The sequence below is a fragment of the Neolamprologus multifasciatus genome, chromosome 18, assembly GCF_963576455.1.
Source record: "Neolamprologus multifasciatus chromosome 18, fNeoMul1.2, whole genome shotgun sequence".
Classification (NCBI taxonomy): Eukaryota; Metazoa; Chordata; class Actinopteri; order Cichliformes; family Cichlidae; genus Neolamprologus; species Neolamprologus multifasciatus.
Window position 1 is genome coordinate 21772037 of NC_140456.1, and position 18229 is coordinate 21790265.

The 18229-nt window shown below is 39.3% G+C and overlaps 3 protein-coding genes, 1 long non-coding RNA gene and 1 pseudogene across 8 annotated transcripts in view; 2 read left to right on the plus strand and 3 right to left on the minus strand.

Annotated features, from left to right (window-relative positions):
• LOC146497866 (myomegalin) overlaps nucleotides 1–822 on the minus strand; it is a 47515-nt gene extending 46693 nt beyond the window's left edge. The window contains exon 1 of the mRNA XM_085142159.1: nucleotides 738–822. Coding sequence (XP_084998285.1) covers nucleotides 738–787 — 50 coding nt within the window. The 5' untranslated portion in view covers nucleotides 788–822. The remainder of the gene's footprint in view (nucleotides 1–737) is intronic.
• Nucleotides 716–15294, plus strand: LOC146497867 (uncharacterized). The gene is made up of 2 exons (XR_014870979.1): nucleotides 716–828; nucleotides 10196–15294. It is a non-coding gene; the product is annotated as an uncharacterized LOC146497867 (long non-coding RNA).
• LOC146497868 (uncharacterized) lies at nucleotides 835–10189 on the plus strand (annotated as a pseudogene).
• On the minus strand, nucleotides 12705–13421 carry LOC146497869 (uncharacterized). The gene is made up of 2 exons (XM_085142171.1): nucleotides 13229–13421; nucleotides 12705–13119 (listed from the first exon to the last, which is right to left on the minus strand). The coding sequence occupies exons 1-2, from the start codon at nucleotides 13419–13421 to the stop codon at nucleotides 12884–12886; spliced, it is 429 nt and encodes a 142-aa protein (XP_084998297.1). The 3' UTR covers nucleotides 12705–12883.
• Nucleotides 14023–18000, minus strand: LOC146497870 (uncharacterized). Of its 5 annotated transcripts, XR_014870976.1 has the most exons (4): nucleotides 17436–18000; nucleotides 16488–16561; nucleotides 15027–15096; nucleotides 14741–14758 (listed from the first exon to the last, which is right to left on the minus strand). XR_014870976.1 is itself a non-coding variant. In XM_085142170.1 (2 exons), the coding sequence occupies exons 1-2, from the start codon at nucleotides 15502–15504 to the stop codon at nucleotides 14463–14465; spliced, it is 576 nt and encodes a 191-aa protein (XP_084998296.1). In that variant the 5' UTR covers nucleotides 15505–15875; the 3' UTR covers nucleotides 14023–14462. The 5 variants fall into 5 exon arrangements, 1 of the variants encoding a protein (XP_084998296.1); XR_014870975.1 differs by lacking the exon at nucleotides 15027–15096 and having other exon boundaries at nucleotides 14646–14758; nucleotides 17436–17997; XR_014870977.1 differs by lacking the exons at nucleotides 15027–15096; nucleotides 17436–18000 and adding an exon at nucleotides 16827–17419 and having other exon boundaries at nucleotides 14719–14758.
• Between the last annotated feature and the right edge of the window lie 229 nt (nucleotides 18001–18229).

Genomic DNA, 18229 nt, shown 5'->3' on the forward strand with positions numbered 1-18229 from the left:
TAAAAGTTCACCAGGTGGACAAATGGTATACATGCTGTAGTATTTTGGTAAACAGCGCATCCAAATCACAACTGTCTTACACAACTGTTCCCTTAATGCAGATATAGGTCAGATGGTGTGGTCACCATGGAGAATTTGAGCTATGTGATGAGTGGTTATCAAAAACCATCCCTTATTAATGAAAGTCAAGCTTTCATCTCTTAAGCACTTGGTGGGCGTACATGAAGGAATTCAGCCTTAGTTATCACTTCTAGGACAGCTGCATTGAGCGCCTCCAGGGCCCTACTGCCCACCTGCACCGATGAGCCCTTTAAGCAGCCTAGTTGGTGCATGCAGTTTATGTTTATTCCTGCAAAGTAGGTCAGAACCACCGCGTCTTTAATTGCATCTTCCATCAGAAACCCTTTTACAAATGTAGCTCGTGTAAGGACAAATGCACACACATGCGCAATCACAGAGAGACATTTGCATCGCCCCCGATAGCTTTATTCTCCGATCCGCGGCTACTGTGTGTGATAGAGTAGCCCTGTGAGGAGAGAAAACGGCCTTTTATCCAGGATGGATGATGGGTGAACATCAAGTGAGAGAAAATAACTGAAATGGCCTGACTGTAGCAGCAGTCAGTGCTCTGATTGAAACCGCGGTTTGTATCGCCGGAGTCGTGTTTTTGTTAAAAATGCCAAATAAGCATCCGTCTTCCGCTGCGGTGTCCCCCCGCACACAATCAGCCACCTCACCTCTCTGACTCTCCCCAGACTTGCTCCGGCGACGATGAGCTCCACTCCATAAAGGCTATTCCGTCATTTAACGGGCATCCATGCCGGTGTTGTGCCAAAGTAGTTACCCCCGTCAAAAATTGTTTCCCCATTCACGGGAGCGCGCAAAGTAGGAGGAGCCACTTGCCCAGCTCCGTTCTGTACGCTACTTGTCACTGATCTGCAGTCGACGCAATAAAGAGTAAAAGCTGGAAAACAGCAGACTCGATGAATTTAATATTAGTTTCGTGACATTGTAATGTGCCGTGTGGAAGACAATTTACCTTAAACTGTACACTGAAATAACCTGCTGGGAATACTTTTGTCTAGAAAAAGACTTTGATACTATAATACTGTAAAACCAGACGCGATCATGGAAACACGTCGCTCTCCAGGGAATTTACACTCGGTTTACACTTTGTAGCGAAGCTATCACGAATGAGTTTATTTGCAAAATCAATCACAGTATAACCAATAAGTACAGTAACTTTGGAGACGATTTCTTATTCACAGCAAAAGTTATGGAGGGATACAGATTTTATCAGGCTGTGTGGCATCGGCTGCCAAAATGTGTGTCCCCCCCCATCAATAATGCACCTTGGCGTTGCTATCACAAAGGGTATATTTGCCAAATAAGTCACAGTATAACCAATAAGTACAGTAACTTTGGAGACAATGTCATATTCACAGCAAAAGTTATGGAGGGATACAGATTTTATCAGGCTGTGTGGCATCGGCTGCCAAAATGTGTGCCCCCCCATCTGTAATCCATATTGGCGTTGCTATCACAAAGGGTATATTTGCCAAATAAGTCACAGTATAACCAATAAGTACAGTAACTTTGGAGAGGATTTCTTCTTCACAGCAAAAGTTATGGAGGGATACAAAATTTATCAGGCCGTGTGGCATCGGCTGCCAAAATGTGTGCCCCCCCATCTGTAATCCATATTGGCTTTGCTATCACAAAGGGTATATTTGCCAAATAAGTCACAGTATAACCAATAAGTACAGTAACTTTGGAGACGATGTCATATTCACAGCAAAAGTTATGGAGGGATACAAAATTTATCAGGCTGTGTGGCATCGGCTGCCAAAATGTGTGCCCCCCACCCCCCAATCTATAATAATGCACATTAGCAGAGTTTTTCTTTGTAAATAAATACAATTTAAAACAACATTTAAATATATATATTTATCGTCTTTGTAAGTAACAGGGCTTTTCAAAATTTTGCAAGTTATTTTTGGCCAACCTTTCGTAGGCCTACTCGACTCCGACATTGTCAAATTTTTCCAAAATCTCCGGTCACGTGGGTTTTCCTCATCAATTATGCAAATTAGCTCACATTGTGCCCACGAACCGAAAACCAGAGTGCCTCTGAGATTACTTTACTTTACAATTTGTTTTCGAAAATAACAAACACCACAAGAGGATGGAACCAGACGAGTACAAGATTTTGGTTGCATATAAACTGAAAGGCGAGTATCCAGCGCTTTTCACGAAGAAAGAGAAATTTCTTCTCCGAAGAAAAGCTGCTATTTACGACATTGAAGGTAATAACAGCAACTTTGTAGCGTTTATAAATGTCATCAATACATATATATTAACACATATACAATGGCATAATGTGTAGTCTTAATTTGCACTAACCGATTTAATTAGCTTGACCTTTCTTTGACCTAGTTAACCCCGGTTAATAGGCACATGGGCGTTTATTAAAGTAAAAGTTTTAAGGTTTGCTATTAAGTAGACAGCGTTAACTAAGAACTGTTTTTGTCCTTTTATAGCTTAACTACAATATATTACGTCGTAATTACTTTTGGAGTGGTATGTGCCACACCCTTTTACGCAGGTGTACCCACTGTTATGTCTTTATGTCTTTAAATTACATATGTGGAAAATTACTGACAGCAGGAAATTTGGAATTAAACTACTTTGAATTGATATTTGTATTAAAAATAAATCCATGATATCTGAAGGCCATTAGTCATAATGACTTTACACATCCATCACTTTTTTTAGTATCAGTAATACAGTCTTGTGTGTGGCATAATCTTTTTGGTTTCTGAAGTAGTCATACTGTCATAAATATAGAGAACCAGTCCAATAGTCAGCCACATATTATATCACATACATAATTGATTCATTACATTCAAGATGTATTGTCATGACTTTTACCACATATAGACCTGTCGTGGTTTAAACAGCTATAATAAACATTTCTATTTTCTTGTTTATGTTTAGGGGAGCAGCTGTTTTACTGGCGCTACAAAGGCACAGACAAAACCATAAAGACAACGGTAGTCTGTGGGGCTGATAAGGCAAACGCAATTTTTTCAGATTTTCATGCCAGTCCTACTGGGGCCCATTGCGGGCAAACAAAAACAAGAGAAGCCATTTCAAAGCGGTTCTACTGGCCAGGGATGTCAGTGGACATCAATAATTGGGTGGGTACTCCAAAACAAACTCTATGTAATTCAACTACAGCTAACTTATTTTAAGAGGAACACAGCAATGTTTCTGTAGCTCTCAAAATAAGTTATGTAAACCTTGATCCTCAACTCTTGTGTTTCTTATTGAATTGCTTTTATTTTTGATTAGGTTTCCCAGTGTGCACTTTGCCAGGCAAGTGCTGCAACGATTAAAAAACCAGCAGAATACATTCCGATAAAGGTTAGTCATCGACCATAGCAAATAATCACATTTAATCACACAATGTTTTCATTGCTTAGAAACCTACTGATTATATACTTGAAAAAATTATAACAATAGACTAGCATTCTGTGTAATTTCAGTATTATTAACTTAACTATGATTTTCTTTTTAAGGTCTCTCAGCCATTTGAACTGGTTGGGATGGACCTTATTGGAAAACTTACTGAAACCAACAATGGACATCAATACATATGTGTTTTTATTGATTATTTTACAAAATGGCCACAAGCATACCCTTTAAAGTCAAAATCAGCCGGGGAAGTGACAAACTGTCTCATAAAATTTGTCCACCAGTTCGAAGCCCCGAAAAGGATTCTTACTGACCAAGGCAAAGAATTTGTCAATTCTGTAAGTACTTTAGTCTTTGGCAAAAATATGTGAACTCATATTTGAATAATTTTTTGAAAATGGTTAATTTTCTGGTCTTTATAAATCTGTTTTTGAGATATTAGTATGACAGCTGTTTATTTAAATTCTTATTTTAATGTGCTTATAGCCAGTGTATATAACTTTCTTTTGCAGCTCAACAAAAGGGTTTGCGGATTGTTAAAAATTAAAAGAAGCCTCTGCTCCCCCTATCACCCACAAACAAATGGGCTGGTGGAGAAAATGAATGGCACCATCCAGAGGTAAATTCTTGGAGTACATGTTATACATTTATGGGGGTTCCCTTCAAACAAAACATTAATGCATGACATTAAACTATTAAAAAATGTAAATGATCTTTCATATGACTGTCTTCTATGTGCTTTCATTGTCAGAGCCCTGTGTAAAGTCGTTGGTGACCAACCAGAAATGTGGGATGAGTATCTGGATGCTGTAATGTTTGGACTCAGAACTAAAAAACAAGTGACCACCAAATACTCACCTTATTACCTAATGTTTGGCAGAGAGGCTCGCTATCCTTCCGAAATCCCAGAAGAGTTCATGGTATGTCTTTTTGTCTGTGACAAACTACACGGAAATCCCACACAACAAAAGTTTTTTAGTTTTTGAGGCGCAGGCAGATCAGTTTCAATGGATGCTATGTCACCGCCATAAAAGCACTACACCACTGAATATTTTTATGGATTGTTCCACCCCTCAATAACAGTTTTCTTCATGTCCAATCAATCCTAAGATACACTGAAGCTTTGCCAGAAATACATTGTGTCTTAAAAACTTACCAAAGACACTAAACTTTTTTACTGTATTTCTCAGTTCTTTTATGTATTATCTGTGTATCTTACACAAATTATAGTAATGATAGACATGTCTTTTGATTCAAAGGTTGATGAGAGTGTGGAAGACATTGTGGGGCAGGAGGAGCTGTCGGAAGACATTCAAAAGCATCAAAAGCTGTTGGAACTGGTGAAGGACAATGTGGTCAAAGCTCAGGAAAAAACAAAGGGCAAAATAAAAATGATGAAGAGAGATGTTGTCTTCAAAGTTGGTGACAAAGTTTTAAGAGCTAACATAAGAAGCCAGCAGAGGAAAGGGGGGAAACTTGAAGCAAACTTTTTAGGCCCTTACATTATTACAGCAATCCAAGGTAAAAGTGCAGATCTTCAGGATTCCAATGGGACAATCATTCCAAAAGTAAATATTGACCAGCTAAAGTTAAGCAAAGACAGCATGCCAAGAGTGCCACACTGGGGTTTAAAGAAAACAGCAGCCACATTACTAACAGCACAACCAGGTCCAGCAGCACCACAAGCTGCAGCAGCACCAGCATCTGCTCTAGCTTCACAGGCTACAGCAGCACCAGTGGCGGTAGCACCACCACCTCCTCCTAGAGCTACACAGGCTACAGCACCAATGGCATCACTTACATCACTACCAGTTCAAACACAACATCCATCTCCAGTTCCACAAGGTATAGCAATAACGGTATCAGAACCAGAGTCAGGAGCAACAGCACAGAAAGAGAACGAACCACCAGAACCAGCCACAAGTGCTACAGCACCAGAACACGCTACAGCTCTACAAACCGAATCCAAAACAGCAGCAGACCCAGCCTCACAGACCACAACAGCAGACCCGACCACAACAGCAGACCCAGCCTCACAGACCACAACAGCAGACCCGACCACAACAGCAGACCTGACCACAACAGCAGACCCAGCCTCAAAGACCACAACAGCAGACCCAGCCTCACAGATGACAACGGCAGACCCGACCACAACAGCAGACCCATCCTCACAGACCACAGCTCCAAATGCTACAACCACACAAGCCTCAGCTCCACAGATTACAGCCCAGCAATCTACAGCACAAACCACAGAACCAACAGTTGCAGAGAAATGTAAATAAATATAATATTTTTTTATTTTTTCAAAAAGGACTTTTGATCCTATGACAGTGTTTGTTTCAGTACTCTGTAGATCATGGCATAGCAAATTTTACACCTTTAAAAAGATTTTTTTAGGTATATGTCCTAACAGAATATTTAAATTTAACAATATGTTAATGCTTTAAAAAAAAAACCTTCGTGGGGCAAAACATTATAGAAAACTCTTTTTGCTCTTTTTTTTCTACAAAATACAATGTTAAACCATGTGCCCATTTTATCAGCGTCTTAAAAGTATTTACCCTGAAACACATCTTTTGTCAGACAACTACATAAGAAATTATGCATTTTAAATTTTGATTTACATTTAGTCCTGCTGACTTATCTCTTTTTCTCATTACTTTTTGTAGATATAATGGATGCCTGGGCTGGAAAGAGTCCTCACGTTCTACTCTCCAAAATTGGTGCTTACAAATTATTCTACTGGGATATCCAACAAATTGGTCCGGACATGGAGTTGGAAAGTGAGGTACAGTGATCTTTACTGACAACAATGCAACTATCAGTGTTTTATTCCTTGACAACAGTTAAAAAATGTTTACATTTTGTATTCACAGTCTATTAATGCATATCTTGCGATCATGGTGAGACAATGCAATCGTCATAATTCAGCAAAAGCAGCATTCATTGATTCATTTTCAATGACTGCCATTTGGAAGAGAAAAGCTCAAAGACTCAAGGTAGGTATCTCTAGAAAGAATCTTGTGTGTATTGTTTAAGTACCTCGGATCATATCATTTTTTTGTACACATTCCAATCAATGCTTGATTTGAGATTTGCAAACATTTGGGCTAATATCTCTTTTGAAATCTTCAACACTGCTTCATCTCTTTAATAGGTACCTTTTTATTCTCAAGTGATTCATACGTCACTGTTAAAGAGGCTTAAGAAAGCATTAAACATTATTCTGCAGATGGTACAAGGATCACATTGAAAATGATTGAAAATGAACTCCATGTCCAAAAAAAAATCCTTAGAAAGACCTTTATTAGTCTTGGAGGAAGTTATGTGCAAAACCACTTATAAAAAATATAAGATAGTCCAGCTTCTTGCACAGGTTAAAGAAATGAGGGGTGAATCATGGCTGTCGCAGAGTACTTTATAAGTGGATGATATATAATATATCATAAATTGCTTTAATAAAAAAGGACTCTAAACAACATGTTATTGCATTTCTTTTTTTTATGTCTGAAGTTAATATTTTTATTCTTTTGTTTCAATTTAAGATCAAACCCATGGAGCATGAAGTCATTCTGGGAATTGTAAATGAACACCATCACTGGACATTAGTGGTAAAAAAATAATTGCATTTACAATATTCATCAAATCAGTTTTATAAGACAAATGCATGGCATGCAGATAATCTTAAGTCTTGAATTATTACATGTAATTCTCCACATAATTTTACTGTAGGTCATTTACCCACAAGAAAAGAAGTCACTGTATCTTGATCCACTCGGAGAAACTAAACAAGGTATCCAAAATTGTTTGGAATCAACAAGGTAAGGATAAATGTTGAAATTTATTTTGACCCTTTATTAAACTCTTTGTTGCTGTTGTTATTTTTGTGTTTATTATGACAATTATAAGTATGATGTCAATCAAAATTTTTTTTTTTAAAAATTGGTACTCACAATTAAAAAACTAGCAGCAACAGGTTTAAATTTTTGTGTTGGCCTTCTGATATTGTGGTGTTATGGGTTAATTTTGCCTTTCAAGAGAAGTCTCCCCATGTTTCAATGTTTATTTGAGGACCTGATGTCTGTATGAGATGATGTTTTTACATTAGAAAATATAGCACGGGGAGAATAGTGCTTAGTAGTTGCATAAAGTGTTGCGGAGGTTTAGCACTAAAACATCAGACAAATGTCTAAAATAAATTCACATAGGTTATACATGTGTGAATTTCATCTTTGCTCCTCCTCCACATCTCTTCAAAGTGTACTGTGTAAGTGATTGATTTCTATATCATGGGCGGAAACGGGAAAAAAGGACAAGAAATTGTCCACGGAAATGCGTTGTAGACTTTTAAAAAGTAATGATTTTAACAAAACAGTGTGGTCAGTGTTCTTAACTTGATGTTCAACAGACACTTAAGCTCTCCATACTGTTCACCTTTTTGTGTCACCAAAATTTTAAAAAATGTTATTTTTATTGTACTTGTCTTTCAGGGCATTCATGCGAAAAAAAAGGATGCAACGTCTCAAGATGGACTTGTGACACAGTCAAACACCCAAAACAAGTGGACGCTACCTCATGTGGAGTCTTTGCATTGAAAGTACGAGTCTTAACCGTAATACATACATATATACGAGAATATTGGAAATGTTGTGTTGTAATAAATGTTAATGACAGGAAAAGGAATATAAGATAATTACACAATAAAAGAAAGAAATTGATTCACAGAAAACAAATTACTATAAAATAACATTTACGATATTAGCCTATTTAGTCATCTTAGAATCTCTGTTTCAGTTTGCTGAAAAGATCTTGCGAAAAGAGTCAATAGACTTTCCGTCTACAAAAAAGGCCATAAACACACACAGGCTGCAAATTGCTACCACTCTCCTCCTAGAGACAGGTAACTCATTTTCCACCATTCAATGTTCTCACATCATGAATATTTTCATCATTATGGCTGTAGAAACAAACCATACAGTTGTTTGAATGAAGTAATAAGTGCAGTAGGTAGTATACTCTATGTGCTATTTTTTCACTTTTTAAAACAGATGACTTGACAAACATCTGTCATTTCTGCGGGGAAGAAGAGCATGAAACTGACAACAAATGGGTAATGACATCAAGAAAGACTGCTGACTGTTATGATCAATTCCCATAAATGAAATTTTAACATTGGGATTTGTAATTATTATTTTTTTTTACAGATTCAGTGTGAGATGTGTTTGCGGTGGTTCCACCAGCTCTGTGTGAAAAGCCCACCACCAGAAGATGTGTTTATTTGTTTTGCTTGTACATAGTTGACGCTAAAGGTCCAGAGCTAGTGTTCTTATGGCACACATTGTTGAGAACACATATCTACATATATAGATTTAGATGTTAAATTAAGAAGTCTAAAAAAAGCAAATGGTCTCCAAAGTTACTGTAGTTATTAGTTATACTGTGATTTCTTTTGCAAATAAACTCTTTCGTGATAGCAACGCCAAGGTGCATTATTGATGGGGGGGACACACATTTTGGCAGCCGATGCCACACAGCCTGATAAAATCTGTATCCCTCCATAACTTTTGCTGTGAATATGACATTGTCACCAAAGTTACTGTACTTATTGGTTATACTGTGACTTATTTGGCAAATATACCCTTTGTGATAGCAAAGCCAATATGGATTACAGATGGGGGGGCACACATTTTGGCAGCCGATGCCACACGGCCTGATAAATTTTGTATCCCTCCATAACTTTTGCTGTGAAGAAGAAATCCTCTCCAAAGTTACTGTACTTATTGGTTATACTGTGACTTATTTGGCAAATATACCCTTTGTGATAGCAACGCCAATATGGATTACAGATGGGGGGGCACACATTTTGGCAGCCGATGCCACACAGCCTGATAAAATCTGTATCCCTCCATAACTTTTGCTGTGAATATGACATTGTCTCCAAAGTTACTGTACTTATTGGTTATACTGTGACTTATTTGGCAAATATACCCTTTGTGATAGCAAAGCCAATATGGATTACAGATGGGGGGGCACACATTTTGGCAGCCGATGCCACACGGCCTGATAAATTTTGTATCCCTCCATAACTTTTGCTGTGAAGAAGAAATCCTCTCCAAAGTTACTGTACTTATTGGTTATACTGTGACTTATTTGGCAAATATACCCTTTGTGATAGCAAAGCCAATATGGATTACAGATGGGGGGGCACACATTTTGGCAGCCGATGCCACACAGCCTGATAAAATCTGTATCCCTCCATAACTTTTGCTGTGAATATGACATTGTCTCCAAAGTTACTGTACTTATTGGTTATACTGTGATTGATTTTGCAAATAAACTCATTCGTGATAGCTTCGCTACAAAGTGTAAACCGAGTGTAAATTCCCTGGAGAGCGACGTGTTTCCATGATCGCGTCTGGTTTTACAGTATTATAGTATCAAAGTCTTTTTCTAGACAAAGTATTCCCAGCAGGTTATTTCAGTGTACAGTTTAAGGTAAATTGTCTTCCACACGGCACATTACAATGTCACGAAACTAATATTAAATTCATCGAGTCTGCTGTTTTCCAGCTTTTACTCTTTATTGCATCGACTGCAGATCAGTGACAAGTAGCGTACAGAACGGAGCTGGGCAAGTGGCTCCTCCTACTTTGCGCGCTCCCGTGAATGGGGAAACAATTTTTGACGGGGGTAACTACTTTGGCACAACACCGGAAAGCATCGCTGCGTTCAAATCAGCCGTACATCACTCATTTTTGTTTGGAGTACATGAGCCACATCCACACAGGAGCACGCTATCCGCAGCGGCCGAGGCATCGCGCACCGCTCAGGTTTGGAGGGGGTGTGTGTGCGTGTGTGTGTGTGAGAGAGAGAGGATGCGCGCCCTGAAAACGAAAAGCAAAGGATGCTACGAGCCCACACAAGAGAGTGCCACTAATGTTGATTCAGCCCTCCAGGAGAGCAGCTGCGGGCAGGAATATACCCACTCTTTTAAAGATATAGACACCACAGGGTTGGGTTGCCTTCTTTAGCAGTAATGTGTAGCCTACATTACTGATTTAATTGGAAATTGCAGGTTTCCCTGTTTTCAAAGCAAAACTGTTGCTCAGTAGTTGTGTTAAATATTAATTATGCTATAGTCCCGCTCTTTGTCATGCAGTCATACGAATAATAAACTCTGGAGAACAATGGTGAAAACAGTAGATATTTGAGATTATAAATAGCAATAAAACAGATTTTTTGGTTCTAATGTGAAGTCGTTTTGGAACAGTAAGTGATGGATATGATTTCTTATTACTGATGGGCTGGAAGCGAGTTTACTTTCACTCACTTATCTGATGTAATATATCAGATTTAACAGCGCAGGCCTTTTCCATCTCAAATATATTTTCCAGGAACGCATGAAATAAATGTTAGAGATTCAAATGATTTCCAGATCAGAATCCTAAATTATAGACTAACCATACTGTAACCTTCAGATTATATTAATCCCAGAACCAATCACAGTGACTCAGTTATTTTCAGTAAAGTGATTTCAGGATGCTTTCAAGTCTGCTGGGACTGATTATAGCTCTGTTTTTACGGCTTATTATAAGATTGTTGGGGTTTTGTTTTTTGTTTCTGTTTTTATAATTCAACCTGAGTGACAAAGCAAATTTAGACTTGTTCCACACAGCTGCAGAGACTGGCCACATTTGTATCTGTTTAAGGAGAATGGTGGTGGAGGGGCGCTCTGAAAGGGTGAAGGGATTAGGGGGGGACAGAGTTAATGAGATTGTGGCATTGTTTGCGAGTGGATGTGAGGAGCGGATGTAGCTTTGGTAATCTTGTTAGGAGTCACGGAACTAATGTGGAGCTAATTTGCTCTCAAAAATGATCAGGACAGAAAGAGATGGAGACAGCTCCAGGCTGAAGGACAAATGCTCTCTAATTTCAGCTGATAGGGGAACAAAAATGAGAGTAAAGATGGTTAATGTTTACTGCCTCATCAGGAGCCTCTTCCCATGTCACTTAGAAGAACACCCCACCTCTATCAGCCATCAAGTTCCACGTGGCAGCACGCAGTTTACAGGGCTGTTTCTACCACAGCGCCCTCTCCTGGACTGAGGTTGGGCTTCTTTAGTGCTCGGTGGATCTTTGTGTGCACTGACGCATTAAAACTGGTTGTGACCTACAACAGTGCAGCCAAGCTTCAAATTGATCATTGATCCCTATAGCAGGGAACCGAGAGTCTCATAAAAGAGGAACACAGAGAGTTTACAGATAACGGGAAAAGCTTTTATTTATTTATTTACTGATTGATTTTGCATCATTATGAGAAATTAAATAGTCTATGAAATGTAGAATACGTTTGTGAAAAGGTCTGAAAACTCTAAAGCGTGTGGAGTGAGTTTAGAGCTTTCTCAAATAAATAAATAAATACATGAAAGTAAAGGAGAAATGTAGAATAAAGTGCAACTACCTACCACCTTTTTAAGATATAAAATATTAATTTTTGAAATCGAAGATTCTGAAGATCATCTTCATATTTTCTCTTTTTTTTTAAAATGAGTTACTTTATTTCCAGAGGTTTTCCAGTTTGAAATAATATTCAGCTGTAATGACTACAGCAGACACTAGATGTCCTTATAGGACCGCTGAAGCCTTTAGCCATTATACACAAAAAGAGTTACAAAGTTACAAAAGGCAGTTACGTTCACATTTAAATGAAGAAACTTAATGAGAAACTGCAAGTTTGGAATAACATAAGACCACGTCACTGTCTCAGCGTGCAGTGCCATGCATCTCACAGGAGGTGCTTTTCTCGCCTACCATTGCATTTCAAATGCAAGTGGGGTGGTCCTGTTTACTGTGCAGCATTATATTCTGTTTATAAATGTCTGCTGCCAAATTAGCTGCCTTGTCCTTTTTGCGTGGTGTACATTTCTATTCAGTAGTTACAAAGTTACACCTTATCCAAACGTGAAATTGAAAATAAATAATCAATAAATAAATTCAGCAGCAGACCGACTGAGGCTACCTAAAAATAATAATAATGATAATTATTGTTAACAGAAAAATCATCATTATTATTGAGAAGAATGTAATTGTACCATTACTTTCATGGCCTGACTTTTCAGAACTACTATTTTCACAAGATACTTGTTTACTACTCCACGTGATAGATCAGTGCTACATGCACATGTTCCACAAAACATTTATATTTTTAAAAAAATCCACACAAAGGCTTATGCTAAAATCTTTAATCTTACTTTTTAATCTTATTTTGCACAATATTGAAATTAAATCTAATAATCTATTTTGAGCCTCACACAGAAATGGTTCTTTACCTTCATCATCCATCTAGATATTTATACATTCACATCACATACAGAAGGTCTGTAACGACAGCAAGTCTCTGATGGGTTCAAGTCCTTTTCCCAAAGACCACGCGAGGTCCTGTTTTTGCCCCTCGTGGTTCTGTAGAGATGATCCAGATGGCAGGAGATTTCATAAAGTCTCTGTCAATCACCTTGTTCTCCTCTTCCCGGGCCATTGCCTCTACTTCAGGGCTGGTTTGTGGGGACCAGTCTGCCATGAACTTATCCTTGGCCTCACAGTAGTTCACCACCACTTCTGCAGGCTGCTCCCCAAACAGCCAGTCTTGAGTACAGAAAGAGAGGGTAGGAGACAGATGTCAGAGAGAAGCGTTGCCAGTAGCTTGTGGTTTGATTATTCTGGTCTTTAAAAAGCTAGTGGTACAGTAACAAACCTGCACAGTCATGGATGAGGTCTTTGATGAGGTGGCCCGTGATGGCGTAGAGAACCGAAAACACGATGAAGACGGCTATGAGCAGGTAGAGGACGTAGGTGGGCAGGTGGATAGCATCCCGAGAAGGAGGGATATATGACTCAAATAACACTGTGCCATCTTCCTCTTTATGACGAACGTTTACGCTGTCCATTGCTGTCTGGCTGCCTCTGCTGTCAGCCTGCGAGTCCAGTTAATATCTGTGGGTCATCGCTGTATTAAGAAGCCGGCACAAAGATTTAATCGCACAGAACGTTCTGTGCAAAATACAAAGAGATCAGGAGGAAATATCACATTCTCCAATGTCAGCATTGTAACAACAGCAAACTTACTCAAAATTCAGGAAATCGTGAATGAAACTCTTTGCATGAATCAAGGAAGCTGTGAAGATCCTCTAATTCACAGCTGTTCAGCCTTATGACTAATGACTGCTAAAGTAAGATTTAAAATAAATGCAAAGCTGTATCTCATGTGAACAAACTTCCTGTTTGTCTCTCTGCAGAAATCTATCTATCTATCTATCTATCTATCTATCTATCTATCTATCTATCTATCTATCTATCTATCTATCTATCTATCTATCTATCTATCTATCTATCTATCTATCTATCTTACATCACTCAGCTGTATTTAATATGCTCAAGTGCAATAATCCTTTGCATTTATAAACAAGGTCATCACCCTGGACACAAGCAGGTATTATGAGAAGGTAAGATGGATTAATGAAAGCAGACAAGACAGGAGGAACGAGCGTGTATTATTGAGTTGTTTATTGGGGAGAAGCTTAGTCCAACACCAGGAGAAGTGATGTACGTTTTCTTCAGAAACACATTACAAGCACATGACAGGTCTTTCTGTCTAGCCTTGTGGACGAACTGGACACAATGTGTTTTCAATGAACATTTTTAGATGTAAAGTTAAGTTATTAACATAACTGATATTTTTACTTGAAACTTAATTTGTTTACAGTTTTTACCACGAGCAACTGGACAGCGAATTTCAGCATGGTGCAGTAGAAACAGACTGACAGTATGGATCGTGCTCACTAACAACATTTTCTTGTACATTTTTTGCGCGCTAACTATAACACCAGCATAAAACAAAAGTGCTTCAGCCTCTGCATCACTACAGCGAGGACATCACTGATCACTGCACTGTGATTAAGACATAATAAAAACTGCTGTGATGAAAAAACTCAAAGGGAAGTGACGTAAGGGGCCACGGGGCAGGCGAAGGTCACACTATGTGTGGAAATCCTTTTTTCTCCAGGGTATGACGAAGCAATGGCGCTTCTCAGCGGAGGGGTGGATGGACGACAGCGGCCTGCGTCTCCCTGGTGGAAACCAGGCAGCTGGCCTTCTTTTTCTTCCTCCATTCTGATCTCATCTTTCTCCACCAGCTTGCTGGAAACGCTGAGTCGCCTCTCTTCCTCTATTTCTACATCCCCTCCCTCTGAATCATCCTCCACTGGTTTGGGGCCAAATATCCAGTCTGTAAGAGGAAACATGTTGGAAATGAATTAAAATGATTTATCTTTATGTCTTCTCTGTGTATCCTTTAAAGGGGCATTGCACCGGGTTTAGATTCACTTCAGTTGTCATGTCATGCACGACAAACTGCAGCATAGAGGATGCTGTTTCTTTTGGGGGGTTATTAAATAGCCAAAGCAGGAACTTTGTGGAATTGCACAAATTGAACATTGACCACCCCCTTAAGATGGCTTTTTTTAGCACCCATTTGATCAGCTATTGACATTCACCTTAAAGGAATAACAGACACCACTGGAAAGGTTATCCTATCCACAAACCAGAGGGTGAACATGAAGGAAACTGTCATCAAAACAAGGAAAAGATCAAATGTTGATTCACGAGAGCTCAGGGACAGAAAGGACACCACAAACACAGATGCCAGAGTGGACACGGTGGCATCAGTTCAGGATGTGTCCACCTGGGGTTACCTGCCAGGTCATGGAACAGGTCATCAATGAGGTGTCCCACTATGGCGTAGGTGGCCACTATGATCACCACCACCCCAACTATTACATAGACTACATTGGGTGGGAGAGTTATAGCATCTCTTGCAGGGGGGATGTAGTCCACAAAATACACCTCCTGCTCCTCCTCCTCCTTCCTTCTAGACAGCTGGAGGAGTTGCCGGAGCTCAAACGCAGACTGCGTGAAGTTTGAAAGCAGAGCTCCTCCTGAGGCGTTCAGGGACACATTTGGTTGCCGGTTCATGTTTTGTCTTGGCCGGTTTTTGAAACTCTTTTATGGTTTTGTCAGCTCACAGAAAGCGTTGAAGCTTCGGGGCTGTTTCTTTGGGTGATGACAGATTTATTGTCTTGTTGCAGATCTGCGCTCCTTTACTCCTGCACTGTGAATGTTTGGAGAACAGGTGATACAGGTGCACCGGGGAGGAGGAAGAGGAGGCGGAGGAGGGAAACAAACTAAGCATTAGAACATTTTCAACATCTTCTGGGTGTCGGAAGGATGAGTGACAGGTGGAAATGTGCGGATGGTTTGAAACTGAGAGTACTGTTTCTCAGCAGTGACAGCTCCCTGTCACAAAATGGCTCTACAGAAATGTAGTTCAGCTGACAAGTAAAGCCTGATACTACCCATGTGCCAATTCTTCTAATCTTTGGTCTAGACTTGAATCCCAGAATTCCTCCTTCTCATCTTTTGCACAGAGGGTCTTCGGTCCAGGAGAGCGAGACAGAGGAGAAGTGAATGTAGGACAGACGGAGTTAATAGGATTGAGTCTGTCATAGAGCAATATCAGCTTTCCATCTGTGGGGATTAGAGATATGAGAGAGGAGAGGTGGACAGTAATATGCCAAAGAGGCTTATGGTCCCCCTTGCATAAAGATATAATATGTATATTACAGTGAACCCACTTTCACTCAGGTCCAGACTGGCATCACTTTATAGATACTTTCAAATGATCTTATACACAATTTGGCACTTGTGACATGTCACATAATTCACTAACATGAAACAATGCTTTCATGAATGAGTTCTTGCTCCCTAACAGAGCACGATATCATTGCAGGTAGAAAAGGTGCACATCTTAACGTATTTTTCTTTATAAATGACTCTTGTAAAAATGATAAAGAGCCAGAGAGCAGCTCCATTCATATGACAAAAGATGAGAAAATGGCACAGATGACATGGAAGACAGCACTGCATTGGAGTGTCACAGGGAAACAAAATGAACTTGCCTGCAGCAAAGAGTTGAGACGATTCCTCTGGTTTTTCGTTTTTGAATTCTGGGGTGAACTGTACAGAAGCAGCTCTGGAAATAACCACAAAAATACAGCATAAGGTTAGCGTTGCATAGTGGCTGCCCTTTGATAACAAGCCTAAAGCTACACAATCTTGTTTTTCTGTACATGTGGGCAGGTAAACAGGTATATATATATATATATATATATATATATATATATATATATATATATATATATATATACACATATATAGATATATATAGATATATATAGATATAGATATATATATATAGATATGTACAGATATATGGAGAGAGATATTTTTATCCTCACAAATATTCTCAGTGCAGCATCAGGATGTGGATGTGGTTTCCGCCAGGATTTTAGGCATTGGCTTGTTGTTCTTCCTTTTTCCAGTTAAGTTTGTAAAACTGACTGATAAGAAACTTCCATTCAATGACCGTTACGGCTATATTGGCGAAAAGAATGAACCAAGAGACTGGGTGCATACCCCAGTAGAAGACGTGCGACATGTTGTGGAGAGATGTAAAAAATAAAATAAAATAGAGAGAAAAAGGAAAAGGAGGAAGAGTGAAAAATAAGCTTTCAGGAGAGATGCAAACGAGAGATGAGACGAGGGTTTCTGAATGTGTCTCAGGATGAAGCTGTTACGAAAGTAACACCAACTGTGCCCGTTTAGAGGTGGTGTTTAGTAGTTTAGTAATCCTAACAGGATTTGCTTGACTCATGCCAGTGTCACCATCAAAACCTTTTCACCGAGTCAGCAGAAAGCTTAAACGGTTCATTTAGTGTCACCTGAAGGACCTGTTGCCTGCGGATGGTGTGTGAAGTGTGTGTGTTGATTCACACTGCAAGCAACAAATGTAGCTAAAACACAATAAAATGATGCGAAATAAATATTAAGATAAATTGACACTTTACCTGTAAGAATGATTCTTCTCATCAACTTGCAGATTGCTTTAGGTTATTTTTTCAGTTCAAAACAGGAATCCAAGGCTTTTTCAGTTAAAAAAATAAATAAATAAATACATAAAAAAAGAAGCAGAAATTCACTGTAAGCACTACTAGCTGAGCAGAGTATTCCTAAGCAAATAACATCCAGTCACTCATTCAGGTAGATCCATACTGGCTCCCTCAAGCTGGGGTGACCACCTTCTTGGGCTTGTCTTCTGGCTCCATCAGCCACTTGTAGTAAGCATCGCCCAGGATGAAGGCCCAGTAGAAGACGGTTAGAGAGGTGTTCACTGTCATGATGCCGATAATCAAAGGGTGCCACATGGTGGCAGGTTTTAGAAAAAATCTGTGTCAGCCTAAAAAAAGAAAAGAAAGAAAAAAAAAAAAAAGCTGGTGCTGTGTGTGTGTGTGAAGGGTTGTAGCAGTAGTATCGCCTGCCTGTCTGTTTCTACTCTCTGCGTGGACTCCCCACCCCTCTCTGTGCTCTCTTTCCACTGGTGACTAAGTTTCTGAGGCAATAGCAGCATAATCCTCTTCAGCAGCTTTGTTACAGAAGATAAGATAAGGGTGCGCTGGATGTAGACCTGCTTTACCCACCCTTGTTCATCCATGAGATGGTGTTGTGTAACGCAGGTGTAGACATTCTTCACAATGAGCTTTATGAGGCAGTGCTTTACAAAGAAACAGAAGCTATGTAAAAATGTCACACCGATTGTGAGTTTTAAACAGTGACCTGACCTAAAAGACATAATCTTTGTTCT